We start from the raw sequence: 25,085 nt of genomic DNA on the forward strand, positions 1-25,085 counted from the left end.
GTAGAATTGGCTCTTGGAATGTAGCGAAAGGCCGTTTAATGTCTCTGTTTCTTTAAGGACCATTGAAGAAATGCCGACACCTTTTAAAATACTCAGTTATCTCACCTTTCAAAAATACAGCAGTGAAGTTCTTATAGTCAATGAATTTTATGGCTTAAACTTCACATGTGGTAAGTGTTAAAAAAAAAAAAGTAGCCTTTAATCAGAAATACTTTTCATGAGATGTCGAAGCTTATTTTCCTTCTACATACAAGTATCCTGACAAAATAAAGGTAATTTTGTGAGCTGTTAAAAAAGCCTATTAATTAGTAAAGACTGTAATGCTGTATCAGCAGGCTAGACTAAAGTTTGATTCATTTTTTTTTTCCCTGACCATTTCCCATTCTATCAGTTTTTCATCTTCACCTGTTCTTTTACCCTCCCTCGGGGGGCATTTTGGAAGGTAAACTTTGCAGCCTGTTATGACCTTATTGGGGCAGGGTTACACAAATGGAAGATCAACAGAATCGCACAATATAAGATCAAACGTAAGTGCAGTGAGCACTGACAGGTAATACCCGTTTCCCCTAATACTAGCGAGGCTTCAGTTCAAATACGTTACCGTGGCATATAGTGAGCAGCTTGGATCTGCCAGGCTGTGCTTTGCAGTTGTGAGCAAGTTAATCAGCAAATCACAAAAATCCATCAGGTTGGCAGGGTCAGTAGCTAACATCCATCAATGGGGGTACCTACCCTATGATGTTTTGGGCTTTGTAGCCAGGTGTCTGTGCTCCTCTCCAAGGCTATATATTCTTCATCCATTATCTCCTGTCCCTCCTCGCTACAAGAACATAGATGGCAGGCTTAGAAAACGAATCCATGAATCCATTGGTAGTAATAAACAGCTGAATTTTAATGCGCCCTTCAGACACTTTTCATTTCTTGAATTTTGGAAGCCCTCAGCAAATACAAACACTGTAAGTCTACAACATTGGGCAACTTGCTTCTTGAGGCTCCTGAAGATCATCTGTCTGAAAAGCCATAATTTTTTTGTTTGGCATGAACAAAACAGAAAGCTCCTACTGACGCTTTATTCTTCCCTTCAAAAGACATGGCACAGATTAACTCCAGAAACATATGGCTTGTCTGTTCTTATTCCAAAATGATGAGAAATACTGCTGTGGGTATAGATCATTAAAATAACATTAGGCCTAGGTATATTAAATGTACGCACTAGATACTGAAACCTGAGTTTTAATTTTACCGATTCACCTACTAAAAAGATTAATTTTTTCTTTTGACAGGTGGAGCCAACAGTTCCACTGCAATTAATGCTGCGTGTATTTTCTCTCATGGCATTCAGTTCATTGAGAAAAACTTTCCTGGTGCATTGTCCCGGTTCGCAATTGATTTCCTAATACTCTATGCTTTTCTACCAGGACTTGCCCTTATAGCTATTCTGAGCTTCAAAATAAGAGAGAGAATTATTGACAGGCAATAAAAAAATAAACAATGTCTAATACTGCACTTTTAACTTTATTATGGTTGAAGGCTTAAATTGTTGGATTTTTAGATAGAATTATCTGATTATATATACAGAAGCACATTCACCTTCTCCTGTTTGTTTCTAACTGGACATTTTCCATCTTGAAAAACAATGTTCTCTTAAGAGTGTGAATGGCTCCCTACCACTGGCATTCCCACCCCACTCCCAAATCAGCCATAATCAACAGTATTACATGTTTTAAAGGACATTTTGAATTTCATTTAGTCAGCTGTTGCTGTCAAATTTTAACAATGTAGCAATAGTGCTCTGATTTTTTCCCCCACTATTTTGTTTTTTAACTATTACCAATAAGCAGAGGGGTACAACTGCTAGTAAATCTCATTTCTAGAGTTGTTTTTTAAGTCCTGTGCTTTGTTTTTATACCATTTTGGGGATCTGTAGAAATGGAACAAACCAAATATGGGTAAATAAACACAGAATCAAGAGATCACTCCACTTTAATCTTATGCATGCTATACAACCAAGGAGTACAGGATCTTCAAGCTATACAAAAGTTACCTAACATGTTTCTTTCTTGTAAATGATGGCAAATCAGAGAAGACAGTTATGTTATTTATATCTGTTCCTTCTTTCCATTATCAAGTTCTAAAGCAGTTTGTGAATTACTAGAATAAATTTTTGTCTGTTAATAAAATGTCAATTTAACTAGGAAAAAAAATATAAAAGTTGTTTGCCACTTCTTGGAAGCAATGCAGTTCACATCTCTGGAAATTATTCTCACAGGCTCATTAACATTCCAAAGAGTCTAATTTATCTATTTAGTAACTATAAGTACCTCTCAAAATTGAAAGCGCAACAGACACAGAATTCCTAAATTTTATAACTAACTTTTCATGTTCAGTAAAGAAATTATTTGTTACAGAGGGATAGCTAGAGATTTTTCGAGAAGTATATTTGTATCAAAATTCCATAAAAATATAATTAGTTTAATTTGATGGTTTTGAGATTATGCCCTTTGTAACAAAGAATTTCAAATCCTTGAGTTAATGCACGTTCTCCACTTACGTGGGAGGCCAAGATATTTTTTCTACTACCTTTTATGTAAAGTATTCTGAGGTACAAGTGTTGTATCAGGAAAAACATTTGGTGAACAAATGTTAAAAGTAACAAATAACTCTAAAGAGCTGGAAAGACACTACGTTAGTTTGCCTTTCCCATTTTTATGCACATGTAGGGTGGTTCATCGGGGAACTTAACCTTAAGACCTGGGCTGCCAGGTGACAGTTCTGATATTTACTCTTTAACAAGTCTTAGCTCTCAAGAGACACGTCCATGGATGAAAAGCTGTATCTAGTTCAGGCTAGCATTTCACCAGCTTAGGCTGAATGTGAGTCAATTATACTTCCACCACTAACCAAGTACCTGTCAAATTGATTAGACTGACTTCCTAGCATTTGAATATTTGACAGAAATGTCTGTCTTCTAAATTCTGGGCAAAGTTATTGCAACATTATACATTGCAAGAAATAATTCCTGTATTAAACTATATGATACTGAAACAGAGATAAAGCAAACTTCTGAATTCAGGTCAACCATGGTTTTAATTTACGGTTCTAACTTGATTCTGCCAGTTTTTGTGGACCTATCCTACTCAAATACATCACACAACGATGCAAATATATTCTTAGGCTTTGCTTTTGAGTGATATATGCAAAGAACTAGGAAAAGATGCCTAGCACACTTACTAATAATATTTTGGGTGTGAAAAGTTGTTTAGATTTGAATAAGTTTGGGGCAGAAGCATCCAAAAATAAACCAAATAATGTGTTATAAAATAGGTAGAACTGACTAGTGCCCATTTTCGTACTCAAATCTATCTCTGAACAATCTAGAATTCCTTCCTCTCCACTTTTTAAAACTGTCTGTACCAAGCTATAGTTAAATTTGGACTGAATGAATAAACATCTCTCTTCATTAAATACAATAACAGAAATGCTTTAATAATACTGATTTTTTAGTTTGATACTGTATATTTTCTAGTGCATCAGATTAAATTGCTAATGTAACGTTAGAATTATTGAAGTAATTTGTAAATGTTAAACTGGAGACACCTATAGCAGCTCATCAGAGTCAAAATCCATTTCTTTCCAGGATTTAGAGGCATTTCTTTTGTATTGTTCAAGTTCCTAAAACAGAAACATATATCTATATATTAAATCTAATCTCATTACTGAAAGTTATGATACATACATTTGCTACTTGAATGATTAAGGCATATACAAACATTTTTCATCATTATCTTGCTTAGATCAGAGCAACAGGTGGACGTAAAAGCCTCAAAAGTAGGCATGTGTTTTACATGATTGCTATTCTGATTTTAATAGAATGCACTTCACAGAGCAAGGGATGCTTCACTGTAGGTATACAGATACCAGAACTGAACAAAAACAGCACCAGATTAATTTAACAGAAGTATTAATTCTCAATACAGAGCACAGAGGGAGGAAGAAGAAAATAAAGAGCAGAGCAACAAAGAAATTGTCATCTAAAAATTGTATGGAAATAATAAATGGAATTTTCTCTCTCTTGGGGAAAAAACTCCAGCAGCTTTGTCAGCAATGCAAAATTTTCATGAAGTGCCACAGATTTATGAGCAGTAAGAGGATCTGTAATTAGTGCATTTTCTTCATGGTGCTTGCAGGAGTCTAGTTTAGCAGTTAAGCAACTCATAGATGACTGACACAGAACATACTGTGTCTAATCTAAATCTAGTAAGTTGCATTATTAACTAGAACTCTAGTACTGTTCTATCTCTAAGCCAGTCTTTACTCAGTATTTTCACTCCCTCATTATTAATATAAAGTAATTATGATCTCAGAACATACTGAACTGTTGGAAACTTGCCAACAGTTAGGAACAGAAAGAATACTGTGACATTTTAAGGAGCACATGTAACCTCATTTATGCTAAGTAAATAATTCCGATTCTAAAAACTTACTCAAAGGCTACAAGAAAGGGTAAAAGTAGACAATGAAGTTTTACATGTAACAACAACGCTGTCTGGAGATCATGTCTACAAGTGCTGCCTAAATAATTAGCCTTACAGATTTATCACCCAGGTAAACTGTTTCAAGAAAGAGGCAGACAGTTCAGCAGAATTTATTTTGTTGTAATTTTAGCTAGAAGTCAGTTCAGTATAAAGACCATTTGAAACAACTGAATCAGAAATGCAAAGTATCAAAACCACAGCATATATTAAAACTCTGTATCTATATCACTACACACAGAAGTACAGAACAAAATGCTAAATACTTATTTTGGAGACGTATCTAGGGAGGATTACCATTTAAACAAAGGCACATGAAAGAAAAAAAAAGAGATTCAATAGGAGGATATTAAAAAAAAGAATCTTTACCAAATTCACTGATTCAGGAGGAAAAATGCTGTCAGGAAAGTATACTTCCTTAGTTTTCATGTAAAATAGAAAGTAAAATAATTCCCCTGAAGTCAGATATTTAATGGAAAGATCTTTCCAATACAGCTCAAAGATTACTCCAGAGACCCTTTGGAAAAAGGGTACCTTCCTGCTCATAAAGTCCTATAAAACATAAGCAGAATTCTAGAATATACTGCAATTATTCAATCAGCTAAGAGATCCTTTCTCCAAACTGAAAGATCCTATGAAAGAATATCTCTCTAGAGTATGCCAAAACGTTCATGCTAGCATTATGCTTCCTCTGTTTTCCGGGTACCAAGTTTAGGTGACACAGATCAGATTTACAAAAAATTAACAACTGCAATGTAAATACACTTTCAACATAAATACACTTCAACTGTGAGCGCTTTAAACATTACTAATGCTAGCAACTTGTCATAGATGTCTCAACAGTGTCATAAAGTGGATTTCTAAAAATTTTTTTAACCTCAATGCTTCTGTACTTCAGTGTTTCTATAAATTCTTCATCTGTCAAATGCAGAAGATCACACCTAATCTCATAAAGGGATTGGGAAGAAAGACTTAACTGATGTTTGCGAGGCACTCTGATAAGATAACATTACCACACATTCTCAGAGAAAAAAAATTAATACTTTTGTGTTCATTGAAGTGTCTGAATGGCAGGTTGAGAAATAAAGTACACAAAGAATAAGGATGATGAAAAGAAATACTGAACAATTGAATGGAGACATCAGCAAAACAGTATATGATCATGTAATTAAAGACAATACTATAATGTCTACAAACAAAGAGGAAAAATTAAGATTGTAGGAACAGGTTTAATTGTTGTTGCCTTTCCTCAGTTCTGAGGGACTGATACGACCTTAACTTTCCTTTTCATGCAGTTTCTTACTGAAAGTGCCCTCAATCTGGAACACGGTGAAAATAGCCAAGTACTAAAACAAGGATTAAAAATCTTAAGCACCCAAACTTCAGTAGGAAATTTAATAACAGTGCTCTAATAATGCTCTTTAAGTTAGTTGTTTTTTTTTTTTTTTTTAAATAATCTTTTGTACCCATTTGGACATGCTTTCATGTGAAAACAAGAAAGCTTATTCTTGGCAGCTGAGTAAACATTCTAAGTAACTTTTTCTCCACAATATGAAGACTAGCACTTCTCCTGTGGAGAAAATGAAAGATGCTACTAATCTTTTACCCACGTTAAGATGCCTGTCACACTCCTCTGCCCAGCAACACTGGTCTGACCAAGGAGGTTCATCACACAATATGCAATCCTCTATTTTTTTGGTGAGACTGAAATTGTCTCCTGAAATTCTGCAATATGGTCACGTCACGAAGTATACTGAAAAAATATGGCTCCTGTTCTGTTGGCCAACACAGTCCCCATATCTCAAACAGCTGCAGGTCTGACACCCAAACTTTTAGCTGCGGATGACACAGTTAATTAGGTCACTCCTATTTTAGGAGGAAACAGGACTATGCTTCCTTGTGAGATGTTACAGAACCTCCCCTTCTGTTTATGACTTGTTAAAGTCTTAACAGTTACAGCCCTGTTTGTTGAGATCTGCTTCCGTTACTTTTTGTTAGCTGACACCAACTGGCACCAGGCATCTACTTCATTTTTTTTAAAGTATGTTTTATGGCATTAGGCTTCAACTAAAACTGGCATCAATCCCTGAAGTAATACTTTTGTGCAACAAAGACCAGTCAGTGTGAACTTTGGCATTGCGTGACACTGACTTCTTAAGTACCTGGTTGGGAGGCTATCCAATTCTTTGGGCTCAAGGTTAGCTTTATCGTTTGCTTCAACTAATGACGCTGCAGACAAATGCCCAGATGAAAAAGGTCCAAGCACCTATTTTGAGGTTTAGCAGTACAAGGCATAACAGGATAGCTAAGACCTGAAACAAACAAAAACCTTCGAAAACACATCTTGGAGTACTTACGTCTGTGGTAGCCAGCATTTCTAAAGGAAACAGAGCAGACACCCCCCATGTACCATCTCACTGCCACAAACATTTAGAAGGAACTAAGGAACAAGACTTTCATGCACTCATAGATGCTCACAGATGCAGGTGGTATATGTGCAGCTCTACTTGACATATTCTTTTAAAAGATCTCACTCATATTCAAGTTACATGTGTACCTAAAATGAAATTAAAGTGACCTTAAAGCATCAAAAGCCAAAAAGCTAGCAGACAACGGAGAGAAACGGATGATAAGTTTGCCGTGTTTGTTGTACATGGACTGTACGAAGCGCCAACAGCAAGCTACATGTTTAAGGCCTAATAAGCATGCCAAAATGAATGTTCTTCTTGAATCTTGAGAACCCTGCAAAGACCACAAAATTCCAGTAATTCCTGGCAAGAATCTGCTAGTTAAAAAATACATTACAAAAAAGCTTAACTCCAGAGAATGAATAAGCAGTAAACAATTGCAACAGCACTAGTCGATATAAACCTGCACATTGCATGTCTGTGGGGTAAGTACTAGGAAAAATTCTGAAAAGACATAGCTGAAAAAGATAGTTGAACAAAGGCACAGTGAGGAAAAGGTAGCCTCAGAGGGCTTTCCAGAGCAAAATGGTCCAGAAACAGAGTGGTGCATCTCATACTTAACTCTGAAAATATTAAGGAGGCAAAATAATCTGGTCTAAAAGAAAACACTCTTGTGGCAGAATGCTGATGAGCTGGACTCTCTCAACTTCTACAGCCAAAAACCGACTCAGATAAATACTAGCTGACAGCCAGCACATTGGAGTGAGCCAGGTACTTTAATCTCAAGAACTTAACCTTTTACCGTGCTAGAGTGTACAAACTCTAGCTGCAGACAAACCCTTCAACCAAGGTTACAAAGTTGGAATTGATTTAATTAAACTGTATTGCCTCAGTTAGCTGTAAATCTATTACATTATTATTGAGCAGTCCTGACCAAGTCCGAGTCAGTCAGGTGTGCTAGTTCATCTATCAGATTCAGTGACAGGGGCTGTATTTTGTTTCTGCTGCTATGTTTTCCTGTTTATTTTTTCCTTTAAAGCTTATCTTTGAGGTAAACAAGCAAAATGGTTATCACCTAGAGTCCAAAGTGGCATATTAATTAACCCAAAGTAACTGAGAAAAATGGTAACATGCACTTAAAAGATTTTAAAATATACGCTGTCCTATGTAACTTTAACTTTGCGTTATGTCCCATGATTTCATTAGCAACATGTTGCATATTAAACATCTTTATAGAGTCCCTTGATATCTATTGTGCAGGAGGAACAATATATTAAGAACATCAGATGTGTGATGCATTTAAAATGTTGCTTTAAAAACAGGATTTTCATGCCACTTTTCATATAACTGGGAAATTCAAAGACACTTAAAGAATCATTGCAACTACAGAGTTCTTTTCTTTTAGATGTATATTGCTATCTTGCTGCATTTCAAATTGAATTAAGTTCTCGGAGTATAAAACATTTTAATAATGTGCAAATAATCTTGTAAAAATTGAACTTCACAATACAGAAGTTTAGGAAATAGCTTCAGATAACAAAAGTAATTTTCTCTTTAATGCTCAAATTACTTGTAGTAGTCCAACTGAAAGAAGCTACACTGGTTTGCAATGCCCTTGAACAGATTAAGATTCTAAAAGCCTGTCTCTTTTGTTTAAAAACAGAAAATTAATAATTTCCTGTATGATTTAATCAACGCATACCAGTATCTTCTTTTGCAAGACATTAAGTATTATCTAAAAATAACAAACCTAGTACACCATATAGTTATTTTGAGATATACAGATACTCTGAGATTACATTATAAAGTCCAAAAGCAATGCGCTTTACAAATTTTAATGATTTCTAAGACTGTTCTTGATGTAACAGAAATTCAGAACCGATGCCTACATTAACAGGATATTACAGGTAACGTGCAAGTTCAAAGACTGCAAGAGATTCTTGAAATGCTTTATTCTTTTATATTATTAACGTATTTCTTTGGATCAGGTAACTATGGGTTTACTGCCTTATGCAATCCAACTAAACTCTGCAAAAAGTGATGGCAGTAATAATCTAATCCTTTGGCTTTCTTTTACAAGCATGCAAAAAGATGAAATTTGCCAGGGTTTTTAGGGTTACCCAAGATTAACTGCAGTGCAATTCAATAAAACTGCCTTTCATCCTAAGATTGGGAGTCTGTAAAAGCACATGCAATCTAGATTGGTACAATCCAGCATCTTAAAACACCGTTAGAAAAATCTCCATTAACTTGGCCCACAAAGAAGTTAAACGGTGTACAAATAAGCCCACGCATAAACTGTGAGAACAGAGTAGAATGTTTCTCAGTCATTCCAGCAAAGAATTTTGTGTGTGAAAGATATGAACCTACATAAAATATACACTCAGTATGTGATACTTCTTCCAAACAAAGAAAAGTACACAAAACTTGATTGATTTTAACAGACCCACACCTATGATATTGATAAAAACTATATGAAGTGTTTCTACTCATGTGATGTTATACACTGGTAATCTATAACACAATGTTCTAACTTTCGTTTAGTTTGCCACTGAATTTTTATATGCAATTAACTCACCACAAATGCAGGGAAATGCAGAAACACTTCAAAATTAGTAAGAAAAAAAACACAAGACCCTTTCACCACTAAAGGTCTTTCCTGGAATTCAGGGGTTAAACTAAGTATCACTATGTAGAACAATTCTATTCACTCTGTTTCAGCTAAAATGTACATAGCCTGCAAACTTGAGTCAGAAACGTTATTATCTCAGTACCTTTCCACTTTAAATAAAAAGTTTTGAAACAGAAAGACAAAAATTAAAAAGTAAACAGCCCCCACCCCAAACCTTGCTCCTGCTTCCTAGACTTTCTGCCAGTCAACACCCGAATGAGAGTACAAGGTACAGAAATGAAGAAATTACTGCCAAGAAAGCGTCACAGCTTTGCCTCAGTATTATTTTAGTGAAACAATTCTGGAAGAGAGTTAGAGGAAAATCTGAATTATTAATTTCTAAAGAAACTGCAGAGACAAAAGTTTGAGATCTAACAATGCTCTACCAGCTTAATGCCTACCAATGGAAAAAAACCCCAAGCAACTGCTACGCTGAAAACTAAAGTTGAAGTTACTTAAAGGCAAAAAAGGGACTACAATTAATTCAGCAATGCTGGTGGTTCTGGAATACCTAACTGCGAACAGCAATTGGAGAACTACCACACACCTGGTTTTTCTGAGCTCTCATAACATCAACATCATACTCAGCATATTGTAAATCCTGCGCAGGGTCCTTGGTATCTTGTAAATCACAGGAACTCTAAAAGAAGAAATGACAAAAGTCCAAAAAATAAAATTTATCTTCCGTTCTTCTAACAAGAAAATGCCATGCTGTAGAGCTAATGTAAGTATTTGCTTTTAATACAAACGTGTTACAGTCTTGCATTTATCGAAGAATTTTGTGCTACAGAACACAGATTATATTTAAAAAAAACACGTTAGATTGGTAAAATAATGAGAAAGTAACAGTACAGTTAGAGCTTAAAGGAAAGAAAATACTCTTATTTGGTAGTTGTTTATTATTCTCAGAATGAAAATATCCTTTCTGGCCCATGACATCTGGGCATAGTTAAGGTTGCTCTTACTAAAGCCTGGGTTTTTTTCATGTTGTCCTGTCATTTCTCCTCACTCATAATAAATGGAAAGTAGCAAGGCAGCAATCATACACATGATGGAATAAAATAAAGCAGAATTATATTTATTATTAGACAAGGTGACAGAAAAAGAAAATTTCAATGCATAAAAAGAGCTTTAAAGTTTAAAGCATATTTTGGAACCAAAACAGAAGACTGGGAATCTACTTGGCAAATCTTTAAATCTGTAATTAGACTGATACCTCAGAATACTGACAGAGCTTGCAAGATGAGAAATGTATTAATTTCTCCAGCTATTTCGGGAGGAGTTCAGGAGTTATCGGGTGGGTGGTGGCAGAGGAATGTTTGTTTATTGTGTTGTAAAACACTATGAAGGAAAAATAACATGAAAAATAAACAGTTCTGTATAGTTTCTGAAAAGTACAGTTGAGTCTTTATCATGTTGGGGCATACTGTAGTGAGAATGGCAACTTAGTGATAATTTATTCTCGTCACAAACCACCTGAAATAATTTGTAGGCTTTGATATGTAGCAGTCAGGTGAGTGGGAAAGGGTGAATTCAAACTCCTCCTCACCAAGAATGGAGATTTATAGACAGAAAACTAGAAGAACCCATTTGCACACCACAATTTGAGGCACAGTTCCATAGCCCTGACTGACTTCCTTGCCTGCCCAGGAAAGCTGTAGGGCAGGAAATAAACAGGGATAAGAACTGCGATACGGTCTATTACACAAGGAGACAGCAGCAGTGTGTATTTGCTCAGGTCAAATAGAAAAGAATTTTGATTTCCTAACAGCCACAGTTACTTTTAATGAAAAGTAGTATTTGGGGGTTTGCCTCTTGGGACCAGAAACTTCTGAAATATGTCCAAGATTTATCACTACGTAGGTGCCAAGGGATTCTAATTGCCTTGCAAGTCCAAACACTTCCCATAGGAAAATGGCAGATTTTGCAAGGAACTCTAACACACTCCCTCTTGGAATACCACAGTCAATGGGTTTAGGTATTAGGGGATATGTCACCTTATAAAATTCCAACTCCATTGTGTACATCTTGTCTCTCAATATACTGAAATGAAACGTTATAACTTTGGAAAAAAACAGAGGATTACATCAGTATTTTCATTATTACTAAATGTAGAAAGGTGACTGAAGATGTAGAAGCTAAGAATCAAAGCCCCACCACATACAAATCTGTATTTTTAAATTGCATGAATTTAAGCAGTTGGAAGAAACAGAACTGCTAAGTGAGACTGAAATTCCAGTCGCTGGATTTGAAAGACAAAAATTAGTAGTGATATTACTTCTATTCTATGGTGAAAGAAGCTGTACAGCAGACATGTAAATACCTACCTTGGGAGGAAATGTTTTCTCAAACACTTTTTTCCACAGTTCCAGAGGTGTGTTTGCACGCATCTTTCCAATATCACTATCAGAGGCAGGTGGTGGTCCTAAGGATTACAGCACAATGCAAAGTGATACAAGTATGTTGTCATAACAACATAAATTATCAAATCATTTTGGATAATGAACCATCTAATTTAGCATTTTATATTCTACAGAGACAAGCTGAAACAACTTTGAAGAAGCACTGATCTCTTACCATGAAATGCACTCAGTGGTATCGCATATTACATTTTCTTTCAGATCTAAGCTTGTTGGTACTTTAATTTAATAAAGTATTTTATTTCAATAAAGTATTGGGACTACTCCAAAAACTACCTAATTCTCAATAATAAATAAATAAATAAGTGCTCAACAATTTAAATATTGAATCATAATTTTAAACTTTCTAGGCCATTTCCTTCAATAATCTGTTAAAACTGACACTGATGTGCTATAAATTTTTAATTTGCTTAAAATTTTTTTCTTGTTTTCAAAAGCAACTAAGCAACACAGACAATGAACAGGAAACGTGCTAACCTATTTGGCTTAGCGAATCCAGGCCTGCTGGTATAAATAGAGGTTTGCTGTGATCCACCGATACAGACTTGCTAAACAGAAAAAAGAAAATTTGCATTTAGCAATCAATGGAAAATTACATTATTCCAGATAAAATGTGATTCTTACTGGGTTTTGCACACAAACATATGTAAATAAAAACATACTCGGTTCTAGTGACGACCATGTTTCTAATCTATCAGTTTTGGGATCAAAACAAAGGACTTATCACTGTCCTGTGCAGAGATAGGCAGCTGAGGCACAGGAGTCAAAGTCCACCAACAAGAATCTTTCAGAGATCGTATTTTAGAAAAAAAATATTTTTGGCGATTAAAATGTTTTTTATTAAGTACTTTATTACATGTGGGAAAGACATGTAATAATCGGATAATAATTATGTTACCTTTTGTCATAACCAAATGCCAAGTGATTAATAAGAACACGGGCTTTCAGCAGGAGAGCCTCAGATTTACTGGTAAACTAAACAAATCAGAAAACAAAATAGACATTATGATCTTCCATCACAGAAATATTACATTATGTCATCTACACAGAAGATTTCAGGCATAAATTTGGTGTATGTTCACTGAACTTTCCAAAACATGAATGTATTTGTCACTGAATGTATAGATCAAGAAAGATTAAATTTAAAATAGTATAAAGATTAAAGAATAAATTTTAACATAGATTCCAAACTTCTAAAGTATGCACATTAAGAGACACAAGTCTTTTGCCCAAGACTAACGAGTTATTAAGATTTTAAGCTACATTAGAAATTATGCAGAATACCATAAACACATGAAAATGTAATGAATAACTATAAAATTGTTCACACATTGTAAAAGCACTTTGACAGTGGCAGAACTGGTACAAATTTACCAGAATGCAGCTCCCAGAGTATCTTCTCAAAGAGCATGCTTATTCCTGTATAAGGGCTTTTGTATCCTAACAGATTCATGTCTTTGAGAAAGAAGTCAGCTCCCTACTGTGCGAAGTTTCTCCCACTCATTTTAATGTGAATCAGGATTTAGCAGCCGAAGAGTTTTAGGCTCCTCGTTTTTTTGTTTTTAATTACAATAACACTTAAATACTTTCTTTAAAAAAAAAAATGAAGCAAAACAGTTGTATTCTCAGTTAACAAAAGATGAATACACACGTCAAAGTACAAAAGTTGTACAATGTTACATGGATGCAAAAGGACATGCTGTAATAACAACTGAAAGCAAACATAAGTAGTTTGGTAATCAAAATAAGCCATTATGAAATATTATTTATAAAAAACAACATGGTTGATATAATTAGAACCATCTTCTGATGTAGAAAACTGAAGAGGCAGCTTTTTTGGACTGTGAACCTGAACATGCATGTTTCTGCCTTTACTCAAAAGATGATCTGCCAAACTCAAAATCAATTTATATACCCACATAAATACTGCACTGTCCTCATGGTTGGCAGTTCCTACCCATTACTGTAAAAAAAAACCCTGCTTTTATTCTTCAACACCATAAGTGTGGTAATCTGGTTATGTTTCAAGTGCTGTGAAAATGTGCCCTTGGATCTACATTTTTAAATCTACTGAAGCCAGGTCACTAGACCTAAGATCACACTTCTACCAAAAATGCCAGTTCTCTATCTACAGTGATTACTTGTGCCTGCCCTCCTTCCTTGTACCAAAAAAATTTTGCCAGACAAGCAGTAAACTCAATCTGGGAACTCAGTTGGCTAACATAACTACTTTTATTTAGTTTTTGCTGATACTGGGAATTATGTGGTTTGTTCACAACACATATCCAGCCATCCCCTCCCAATACCTGTAACCCGCCCAACAGATTAAATCATGAAGAAAGATATTTTAAAACTAATTGCATCCCATTCGCTCTACAGTTTTAAATTTCTATTTTTTAAAATATTGTTTTATAACACAAATATTGCTCATCTTCTCTGTCCTTCGTTAGAAAGTGAATATACACACCACTAATGATGCTCCATAATAATGCGAAACAAATCGAAGTGTCTTGCTTATTATTTTCCTCATTTCAGAGTCAAATTCCTGAAAAAGTTGATATTGAACATATACATAAGAAACAAAACCAAAAATATTACAGCTAGAACTTTTCATTTTTTGTATAAACTGCAATGCTCTTAGGCTACAATACATGACGCTTTCAGCTGTCAGCATAATTATATCTTAAGACAGAATCAGTAACAGCCTACTCCGAAAAGAAATGTCACAATTTCCCTTTGTTTCTTTTTTTACAGAGGGAGCCCGGGTCAGGCAATATGTTAGTCCAGAAGAAGTTTCTTAATTGGGAATGCGTATTCAATTTTCAATTAATTTGTTTCATTTTGTTTTAAATTTTTAGAAGCAGAAATACTGCCTACTAGAATAATAAGGATTTTTTCTTTTTGTTACAATATTGTAACTTTCAGTAGACTTCAGGTATATGCTCTGTAAATTCTAATACCTGCAAGATTTGAAAGGTACATGCAAATATCTTTTCATCAATGTTTCTTTAATATAACATCATACAGATGGCCCTCCTCAGATAAAATGGGTGAAAACCTGGCTGCAATGAAGCCTGCAGGAGTCTATCCGTAGACCCCAAAGGAATTAGGCTGTTATTCTGTGCTTATTACGTGATTTTTGAAGAGGACATGGCTCAGCATAAAGCCTCAGTATGAAAGAAGACACAGTATCTTACTCATAAAGAACTAAGTAACTTAGAGGGTCAGCCAAGTACCAATGCACTATGTAGTCATCCAGAGAAGCACAGACTGCCAATACAGCAGCTAAAAATCAAGTATTCTGTTCCAGTTTCTCATGGTCTAGTGCTGCTTCAAAATTGGGTATGCATTTGTTTGGATTGTTAATGTTCTGGGAGAGAATCCAGAAGTACTATGACATTTCTTTCCTCTCCTCCGTAAAAGATGCAACTACTCACTTGTCACTAAAGAAGTCACTAAAGTGACTAACTTGTCACTTAAGAAGCACTTAAAAAATCTTCTAGACTGAAATGACCGTTTACTGTTCATGCTGCCACAACTACCAAAAAATCTGACCAGCTGACATGAGAGATGCCCCTCTTTCACTGCCATAAACTTGCAGCTGCTGCCAGAAGGGACACATGGAGCTGGATTTCTCTCATTGTAAAAGAAAGTCATCAACATGATGGTTTTTTGTTTCCCTCTTTGCGCTGCAGCAACATATGTATCAACAATTTTGAAGTACATCAGTTTGGGAATGTTTTCTGAAGGAATGACAGCATGCCCTCCATAACACTGTTGTATGGAAAGACTTTTTTATGGTAGAAGGCTGACTGGCTGTACCTTTGTTCAAATGATTACTATTATAGTACCAAGATTTTAGTATACAGAATCTTTTAGTTATGAAAAAAAATATTACTTATTACTTACATGAAAAATGTCGTATTTGCTTCCAATTATCACCAAGGGTATTGGAAAAGGGTCAACTAACTCATAATCCTATTAAACAGAAATCCAACAGTTAAGACATGTAAACAAACTGTAGAAGATTGCAACCATTAAAACAGCTAAAAGAGGTTCAAATCAATTCAAAGCAGACATCCTCTATTTTTTCAAAATTTTAAATCAAGTGAATAAACTTCAATGCAATATCCATACCATGTTCTACAATTTTCTCATTTTTTTCATAGATGGTCAGGAAATAATCCCTCTGGCATAAAAGGGCTTTTACACCATATATTCCAGCTCCAAAATTAGATGGGAAGTGAGGGAAAAAGTCATATATTCACAGAACAACTGCCAGATTGGATTAGTAGAACTGGCTTTTTGACACATTCCCTCTCCTTGCATCATATCCAAAGTCATACAGACAGAAGCTCAAGAAAATTAAGCTGAATGATTAGTTCATGTCACACATTTGTCCTCCCCACATCACATTTTCCAAACTCTTGAAAATCATATTAAATGTTTTTTAAATGTTTGATATCAGCAGAAAAAGGGAATGTCACCCACCAACCAAGAAAATGCAAACCAACACCAACGGATGAAAACAGCACTGGGGGTGTAGTTAACTGTTAAATAGCTAACTTCTGATAAAAAGTTTTAATAATTAATTACAATAATTCTCAAGTTACCTGGAAGGTTTTCCTGTAGTCCATATGAAATGAGACAATCCCCCCATGTGTTCACGTAATTAGTCAAGCTGCTTTGGTTGCAGCAGAGTGGAAAAGAGATGTGTTGTAGCAGAGGTTGACCTAATTGTTCCCTTCTAAAACTGGTTATTTCACATACAGGTTGAATGAGAGTACATTAGCAAGACGCTGCACATATTGCAAATCCTCTACTTTGAGAGGAAAAATAATGGCTTCACTCATACACCGTCAAGACAAGCTTTAAGCAAAATTATCATAACTTAAAACTGCATGTACAGAATACAGAACTGAAATAATTAGTTTTAGTTTCTGAACTAAGAAAAAATTAATTTGGGATAACATCAAAAACATTAAAACTGGCATACTGAACCCTATGCATCTCTGGAGTATGGTATTATTTTTTTGACTGTGGACTACTTTAGGTGCATCCAGCCTTTGTAAACAAGGTCTGCAACTGATATGCTTTATCATCACAGCAAATAATTCTTTATCCAGGCCAATGGAATATATCTAATACTTAAAAAAACACTTCTAAGAACCTCATCAATTCCTGTTTGTTATACAAACATGTTTAGCTATAAAAAGGCAAATAAAAATCTGTGTAAGCTGTCATTGACTATAAAAGATAGTACTGTCTCCCACAAAATTGACATAATTTGTTCTTGAGCAATGATGAAAGTAAAAAGAGAACCAAGGAGTAACACAATGTTTTGTTTGCATTCTTTCTGGTTTTGATAATGAAGGCTGAATAGAAATTCTAGTTTAGAAGGTATAATTGTGTTCCCTACAGAGCAAGTATAAGAAGTCTTCTTAAAATTAATGGCCTTATTCTTTCCACTTATTAAAAAATGCTTGCAGTTTTCTGGTACGTAAGCCCCTATATGTAAACTTGACACTGTGGTCATGATTTATTGCCATGTGTGCTTGTAGGCTTTTAGTTTTTGTGAATTACCTTCTCTAAAAGTAAAAAACAAAATCATCATCCAGCAGATGTCAAACCCTATACTCTAAATATACTGTGTTGCACATGTTACTTTCTCATAAATTTTAAGTTACTTTAAATTTTTGAGCGATATAAGCATTTGCTGTACTGCAGCAGTAACTAGATTTATGGGCCAATTCTTTGAATAGTTGAATACTTATTGATGCATTATATACACACAACACTTGCAGAGGTTTAATGCACAATGACTTTTCATTTCTATTGTGCATAATCTAGTTTAGCTTTTCCAGAGATTTAGTTAGCAATTATGTTTAAAGGACTGATGTTAACATTTCTGAAACTTTATAATTTAATTAGTTGTCAGATTATCAAAAGGCATTGAGTTTGTGATAGACATTTAAATAAATGCAAAGTATATAGTCATGTTGATGGCTGTTATAACTATATTCTTTGCTTAAATTTGTACCTTCAGCTAGTCTCTTGCTAGATGACTTTTGTACATTCTAGTTTTCATCTTCATTTTAAAAAGATGAGGGGGGGGAACAGCAAACTGCTACTCTAAAACTTTTGATTGGTGTAACATGCCATAACAATCACATTAGATATCTAACAAAAAGATATAAGAAACCTTCTTTCCTTGTTTCTGCTCTTATTGAATTTTTATTAAATTGCTATAATTTTCCAGTGAACAGGTTCATCTACATCAAATGGATTTTCAGTCATGCATAAAAATCTAAAAGAGTTGTTTATGATTTTCAAAAGCATTATCTTTAACTGTATAAAGGCCTGTGACATCTGGAGAAAATATTAGAAGTAACTTACTGGGTGATCCCTCTGCAGATTGTTCTGCATCCTCTGTTTAATTTCAGTAGCTACTTCAGGATTTGTCTTTTCTAGTTTGGTTAAAATTTTGTTCACATGGTTCCTGGTGACCTGCAGAAGTTTCTCCATAGTAGTCCAGAGTTCGCTAGGTTTGGACAAATCCAATACAAGAACTACTGCAAATGACCTATTAAAGAGGCATTATTTAATCAAATCTTTAGTGCATGAGACAACATTTTCATAAACAACCATACCTGTAGTACAAATGCTGAAAGCACCAAATGTGAAAATACAAATGCTAAGACTGAATTAAATGTCTCAGCAAAGGAAGATGGCTTTTAAGGATACTCTGAGCTCTGAAGAAAAAACTTTCCTTTGTCTCTTGTTCAGAACTATTACTCTGGCAACTTCCCATCACAAATTTGCAGGGGAGCTTGTATATATCAAGCTTTGTTTCTGCAGACTTTGTTTCAAAGCAGTAAAATATGCAAATATTCTGAGCCCATTTAGCTCCTTCTTCCTGTATGACTGGGCACTTCTACCATCATGTATCCCTGCCATCTCGTTAAGTCTACAATACCAGATGAAGCAATGTTAGCAAATGGATAGGATCTTTCCTAACCATTGATGTATTAGAAAGTTATATACTTTAGTTATTCTTTTGTAATATGAAATGGAAAAAAATGGTTAAGGGCAATATTCTGTGCCATGGTCAGTGCCAGTTATCTGGAACCTCAAATGAGTGTATGAGAAAATCTTTGGAAAGATAAATAGAAGAAGTCTGAGCACTCAAGACATACTTGGCAGTTACAAGGCTCTTAAAGGTGGATTACGATAAAGAATGTTTCACATATAAACTCCTCTCCTTCCAAAATCCTGCCTCCCAACACTCTAACTGCATTAAAGTGCAACTAACTGTAAAGAAGAACATCGCAAGAGCAGCTATTTAAATGGGTGAAATCATTCTTTTACATTCCATCCTGACTTGAAAAAGGGGATTGCAGATCAGACTGGTATTATAAAGACTACAAAACAAAATGAATGTCCAATTTCACTTTAAAATGCTGTGGGGAATAAATCTGGTGAAAAGTCTCTTGATGAAACTAGATATAGTTCATGGAACTTTTAAATAAGCAAATGGCTTGACTACAGACAGATGAGAAAACCAGTGAAAAGCACGTAAATCGAAATGGTAGAATTTTTGACTAGCATGTGGAAATACCACCTTATGAACAGAAGTGGTCTTACAGAACAGTGTTGCTATCCCATCAAAGATCATCTACATCAGAAGATTCCTTATCAGTAAAAAGGGAAGAAAAGACTGATGGAGATGGAGCTCAGTTTAGTTCGTTCAGACAACAGCTGAAAAATTACAGTTGAGTTCCACTCCCCCCCCCAACCTTTTCTAGAAGCTGAAAGCTTCACATGCTTTTGAAGTGGTGGGGTTTTTTTTCATTCCTTCTTAGTCTCTTACTAATTAATGGCATTATCTCAATAGCCAAAACAGCAGCAAAGGTACATGATAAAATTTTTATCCCTCCTTTTTCTCCCCCCCCCCAGCCCCACAGAAATTAAAGCTCACTACCAAAGAAATAAAGCAATGCATCATAACACAAAAAGTATCTTGTGATCCTTTTCTCCCCTTCCACTTTTAGCTTCATTTTCCCTAAGCAGAAAAAATGCAAAATGCATCCCCTATCACCTTCTCATTTCTTCATACAGCTCTTCAGGCATTTTTCTTCCTATACTATTCCATCACTTTTATGGACTTTTCTCACTATGTTCTCTTAATTATCTCAAAATTCCTGTGTCCTTTTGTCTTCTAATAATTTTAATAGTTTTAGGTCCTCTCAGAAACATCAGCTCTCTTGTACGCTCTTCTCATCAGATGATCCCTTCACTTCCCAAAAATCCAGATTTTTTTTTCTTGTCATAACTTTTTGCCTTGTTTTTCACCATAAAATACTGCCCCTCATAGAGGAAGCATCTAACTTTGCATACAGAAGTAGGGGCAAGATTTTATTTTTCTATGTCTCCAAGTTGCTTTTTCTACTCTTTCACTGAGCATAAAGTTCCCATGTCTTTTTTTCTGTATTTCTTGTTCTATATACTTAAGGCCAACTTATTGCCTTCATGTTATTGCTTTCTTTTGTTGGAGATTGCTAAGAACTTGGCTTATTAGGAGAGAACTGTGAAAAGGAAGGTCAAAGCAAAGTATCAGTGGTATTACAATGATTTTTAGAAAAAATCGTAAACGTTTCATCTTACATTTTTGAAAGAGTTTTCTACAATAAAAGGTCTAGAGATTTACTTATGTTTGAAGGAAAGCCAAAATCAACTTTGGAATTGTAATATTAATCCCTTACCTTATGTTGTTGCTAGTGATTGGTATTCGAATCAGTTCCAGTAACGAGGTTCCACCACCTAGCTCCCAAAAATGAGCTACATCTTTAGGCTGTAAAACAGGTTATGTTAGAAACGTGTGCTTCTGTGCAACACCAAGAGAAGATCATCTAATAAATTGGCTTTTCATGCAAGTGACTCAGAACAAGAACATATACTGTTTCACTAGTATTTTCCAAAAAACAAAACCAAACAAAAACCTCCCCATGTTCAGGAAACCCCATACAACGCTCTATAGGGACTCCAGGCATGCCTATGACTATCTTGATAAATGACTATGGTAAAGTAAAAAAGTCAGGAAACAGCATGATGAATAATAAACATTAAAAAAAACACATTCTCTTCCCTTTCTTTCTCTTTACTGCAGCTCAAGACTAATGATTTTTGAGAAATTCACAGCTGGAAAAGTAAGGAAACTCTACCTTTGCATTTCATCCCTGGGAAAAGTTTTAAGTGATTTTTATCTTTCAGAGTCAGATTTTCCACCTCCAGCTTTAGTAACGGAAGCAGCAATTACCTGCAGCAATAGTTACTGCTGCTGGGCAGTGTTGTGCTGTGATGGGAATGGGTTCAATATTTCTGTTAACATAATCTGCAGTGCAAAATTTAGTGCTATGGACACATAACCCAAAAATTTAATTATGATTCAACATCCTCTAGGACGACTGCTTCTCTCACAAAACTGGCTGTAAAGTATCTTCATTGGTTTGTACTCATTTTGCATTTTAAAGACAAAATTCAAGGCATGCATACTATATTACAATGGGAAAATAAAAACACTGAAACACAAAAAACAAAGTAGTTTTTATAGATGAATCTGGTTGCTTTGTGTTGTACTTTGCTCTCTGATCTACTGTGTTTCAGTAAGAGGGAAAAACATAGATTAAAATACAAAATTAAGCTAGCCGATTTAAATAAAATTGTATTAAAAAACCCTTTATGTTTCACAAAAAATAGGCTAAAATCCCTAAGGTTCTTATACATAAAACCCCACATATCTTGTGTGTGTGTGTATGTGTATATATATATATATATAAAGATATGGTCAACTATACTTTCTGGATACTCACTGTATTGTGTCTCCTTGCCTTTCTTCCAAAAGTATATTCCAAGGCTAATGTTGGCTTTGGAATCTCTTCCCTATGCAACGAAAAATAACTTTGTTTTGTCAAGATCCTCTACATAAAGTTAATTCTACAGTTACTAAATTAGATTTATCAGTCAGTTCAGAATTTGGCTTAGAAACAGCAGTACAGAGAGGACACTTTTAAGACAAGAGGTCCCCATTGCTGAAGACAGGAGAAGTAGCAGCACCAACCTGAAGAGGTGGCCATTTAAGCTCTCCAGTACTGGAGAGGGACTGAAAGGGTCAGATGACAGGTAGTAATGAGGGGAAATAACTTTATCCATTAGCGATCAACCAGTCACAGAATACAACATCAGAATACAACATCTGTATACATGCATTATGAATTATCACACAATATAACTCTTTATGTAAAATTCTAACTCACAGCTGAAAACTACTTTTAAAAAGTTGACACATACCTCTCAAGACACCTCAGTATAATAGTGGTCTTTCCCTGGAAATTAAAACCAAAGAAGAAGTGTACTGTACTCTCATTAAAGCCTTATTATGGAAACTTAACTGCCAGCCTTCCATCAGAATCAAGTTACACTACCATTATTATAATTATACACTAATAGAGATGACAAATACAGTAATAGGAACAGTATGCTTAAAATTAGACATTCGTGATCAACCTGGCCAACTCTGTTAAACTGTTTATCAGGTTTTTATCATTATTAATACATTTATGTAATGTTTGGCTTCCACTGGAATTAAGTATTACTGATGAGATAAAAAGAATGCTTAAAATACAAATAAACATACAGAAAAGTAAGTCTTTACACTGTTGGAATTCAGACATGGAGTACCATACCACTGAGTACTCAGTGGAATGCCCACCCTCCTCAGAATGAGAACATGACATATTTTGTCTTCAGAAGAATTAAGTGAACCTAATATATGAAAATACCAGATATTTTCCGACACAAACTATGTTCAAAAAGCACAGAACTGTACACTATTTAGCATTACCCCATTTTTGTTTCCCATAAATAATATTGACTTTTCCCAAACTCCCACATGCTTGCCATCGTCATCGGGGTTTTCTCTCTTCTCTACTTCAGCTATAGCAAGATCCCATAAAGTATCGCTAGATGGAAAAAATAAAGTGTCATTAGAGCAAACAGTGGAGTCCAGACCATAATTCATTAAAACATCTAAACTGTTAAATCAACAGTATTGCAGTTAATTATTATTATTATTTATAAGTATTACTATTTCAGACCACAGGCCCTCTGCTTGTGGAAGTACTTCTAATAATACCAGGTTAAGTAAAAAGCCTCTGGTAACCCCCATATCCATTTGTGGCACACGCTGAGTAAATACCAGCTGTGTGATGGCAGGCTTTGTTTTGAGTACGTGTAAAAACACTTTTAAAAGGTTTTCTAACGATTAAGGCTTTTGACCGCCCCTTGCGGGTCAGGCTGGAAGCCTGTTGAGCCGGGAGCTCCCGGCCGCGGCACCGGAGGCGCCGGTCACGAGCCAGCGGGCGCGGGAGGGCTCAGGCCCTGCCCCCGGTGCCCCGGGGAAGGCCTCCTTCCCCTCAGGCTCCCGCACGGCCACCAGCGGGGCGCTGGGGTGGGTTAGGCCTCCCCCTTTTCCATGGGGTCCCTCGCAGGAGCACCGGCTGCTGGCGCCAAGGGGCCGGCATGCCCCCATCCAACCCCGGCCCTACTCGCTCTCGGGGGCAGAGGCCGAAACAGGCCTTTTTACGCCTCCCTTCCGCCTTCAGGCTGTCCCCCCCGGCCGCCGGTTCCTTCCCCGTACGGCTGCAGAAGCGAACCTCCGTCGAACCCAGGCAGGACTCCCCGTTACCTGGCCTTGGGCATCGCTCCTCAGGGCCCGGGCCCGGCTCCCCATCGCCATGGGAACCGCGCAGGGCACGCTGGGAGGTGTAGTTCCGCGGGGCGGAAGTGGGGGGGCGCCTTCCGGCCCGGCGCTGGTGGCGCAGCGCCCGCCTCAGCCCCCCGGCGGCGCTGTCGGCGGGCAGCAGCGGGGCGGGCAGGGCCTCTCTGCCGGTTGCCCGCGCTGTGGCGGGCTCAGCTGCAGGCCCCGTGAGGTGGGTGAAGGGCCGCGCTGGTTCCACCCAGGGTCCCGCCCGCCCCCGGGGCCCGGAGTTGTTCGCGGGAGCGGCAGCCGCCCCTGTCGGTCGGGTGTTGAATGTGGTGCCCCGCCGTGCCGCCCGTGAGCCGTGCCGGAGCCTCGCGGTCCGTGCGGGACCTCGGCTGTAGCCCTTGTCGTGAAGGGACAAAGCACTTGAGCCGTGGGGAAAGGGCGTAAATGGCGGGAGGCCCTTGCTTTACCTCAGCCTTAAGCATCGGCTCCCTGTGAGCTCGTGGTCCCCCCAGGTAGCTGTGTGGTAGTTCCTGCCCTCTAAAGTGAACTACTGCATAAGAAAATAACTATTTTGTAGTTACTGGCGCACACTACTGGTAAATCCAAATAAATCCAAATACCATGTTAGGGTTAGAGAGTGGGATTTAAAGGGTGCGGTAAAATGCCGGGATGACCCAGTGTATGAAAGGGATATGGGATGTAGGTGAACTGGACAGGTCCAAAGTGCCAGGGAAGTGACGTGAAGTCCAGGACAGCAATCACAGCTGACCTTCTGTAGCCAAGTAGCTGCTTTGCATCTACTTCGAGAGACTAAAGATGGAAAAATCTAAGTAAAATCCTCTTATCTGTTTGATCAACAGCAGGAAAGTGGCCTCATTCATAATGATTAACTCTGAATTAATTTTAGCTATTCCTTTGTCATTCCCCGGAGAAGGCTTATGTAGCCTTCCACAGACTCTCAGTAATAATTTTCTTTAAAGAAAAGGTTTTTCCAATTTTAACTTTCCTAATCACTCAGTTTCAGTGCCAGAGGCCTTCATATGGTTATTTTTGCCTGTCTTTATTTACTCCCAGGTTTTTATATGGATCTTTAAAGCATTTGCTAACCCCCTATAGATATCATGATCCTGGTAATTAAAAGCCAGAAAGAAATTTCTTTGCTTAGTGTTGTGCAGTGGCAGGTCATGCTGGTGCCTTTCTAAGTGTATTTCTTTCATCAATTTCATTTCAACAGTTCCTGTTATCTTGGTATACAAAGCCAGTGCTGATTTATCAGCAGCAGTTAGGGAC

The 25,085-nt window shown here is 36.6% G+C and overlaps 2 protein-coding genes across 8 annotated transcripts in view; one reads left to right on the forward strand and one right to left on the reverse strand.

Moving 5' to 3' along the window:
* The window catches only part of ABCG5 (ATP binding cassette subfamily G member 5), a 28,396-nt gene extending 16,104 nt beyond the window's left edge, over positions 1-12,292 (forward strand). For 2 of the 3 annotated variants that reach the window (XM_027801165.2, XM_027801164.2), the window contains exons 12-13: positions 58-170; positions 1,284-1,492. In XM_027801165.2, the coding sequence (XP_027656966.2) occupies positions 58-170; positions 1,284-1,480 (310 nt within the window). In that variant the 3' untranslated portion in view covers positions 1,481-1,492. Of the gene's footprint in view, positions 1-57; positions 171-1,283; positions 1,493-12,147 lie in introns of those variants that run through there. The other variant, XM_055725443.1, reaches the window with a different exon arrangement.
* DYNC2LI1 (dynein cytoplasmic 2 light intermediate chain 1) lies at positions 1,966-23,864 on the reverse strand. Of its 5 annotated transcripts, XR_008734888.1 has the most exons (14): positions 23,775-23,864; positions 22,932-23,049; positions 22,379-22,413; positions 21,901-21,970; positions 20,794-20,882; positions 18,428-18,614; positions 15,941-16,009; positions 14,499-14,576; positions 12,930-13,006; positions 12,509-12,579; positions 11,939-12,036; positions 10,159-10,251; positions 6,695-6,844; positions 1,966-3,672 (listed from the first exon to the last, which is right to left on the reverse strand). XR_008734888.1 is itself a non-coding variant. In XM_055725446.1 (13 exons), exons 1-13 carry the CDS (start codon positions 23,786-23,788, stop codon positions 3,598-3,600), a joined length of 1,074 nt encoding a protein of 357 aa, XP_055581421.1. In that variant the 5' UTR covers positions 23,789-23,864; the 3' UTR covers positions 1,966-3,597. The 5 variants fall into 5 exon arrangements, 4 of the variants coding, with proteins under 4 accessions (XP_055581421.1, XP_055581420.1, XP_055581419.1 ...); XM_055725446.1 differs by lacking the exon at positions 6,695-6,844; XM_055725445.1 differs by lacking the exons at positions 1,966-3,672; positions 6,695-6,844 and adding an exon at positions 6,851-7,274 and having other exon boundaries at positions 22,980-23,049.
* Positions 23,865-25,085: the final 1,221 nt, after the last annotated feature.

The sequence above is a fragment of the Falco cherrug genome, chromosome 13 (assembly GCF_023634085.1).
Source record: "Falco cherrug isolate bFalChe1 chromosome 13, bFalChe1.pri, whole genome shotgun sequence".
Lineage (NCBI taxonomy): Eukaryota > Metazoa > Chordata > Aves > Falconiformes > Falconidae > Falco > Falco cherrug.

Bases quoted from the DNA above. Each gene is read 5' to 3' on its own strand.
- DYNC2LI1 (XM_055725444.1), bottom strand. The intron at 18,615-20,793 runs GTAAGGGATTAA...CCTCTTTAATAG, and splicing joins ATCACTAGCAACAACATAAG to GTCATTTGCAGTAGTTCTTG. The intron at 7,275-10,158 runs GTGTGTGGTAGT...TGGTCTTTGCAG, and splicing joins TGAGAGCTCAGAAAAACCAG to GGTTCTCAAGATTCAAGAAG.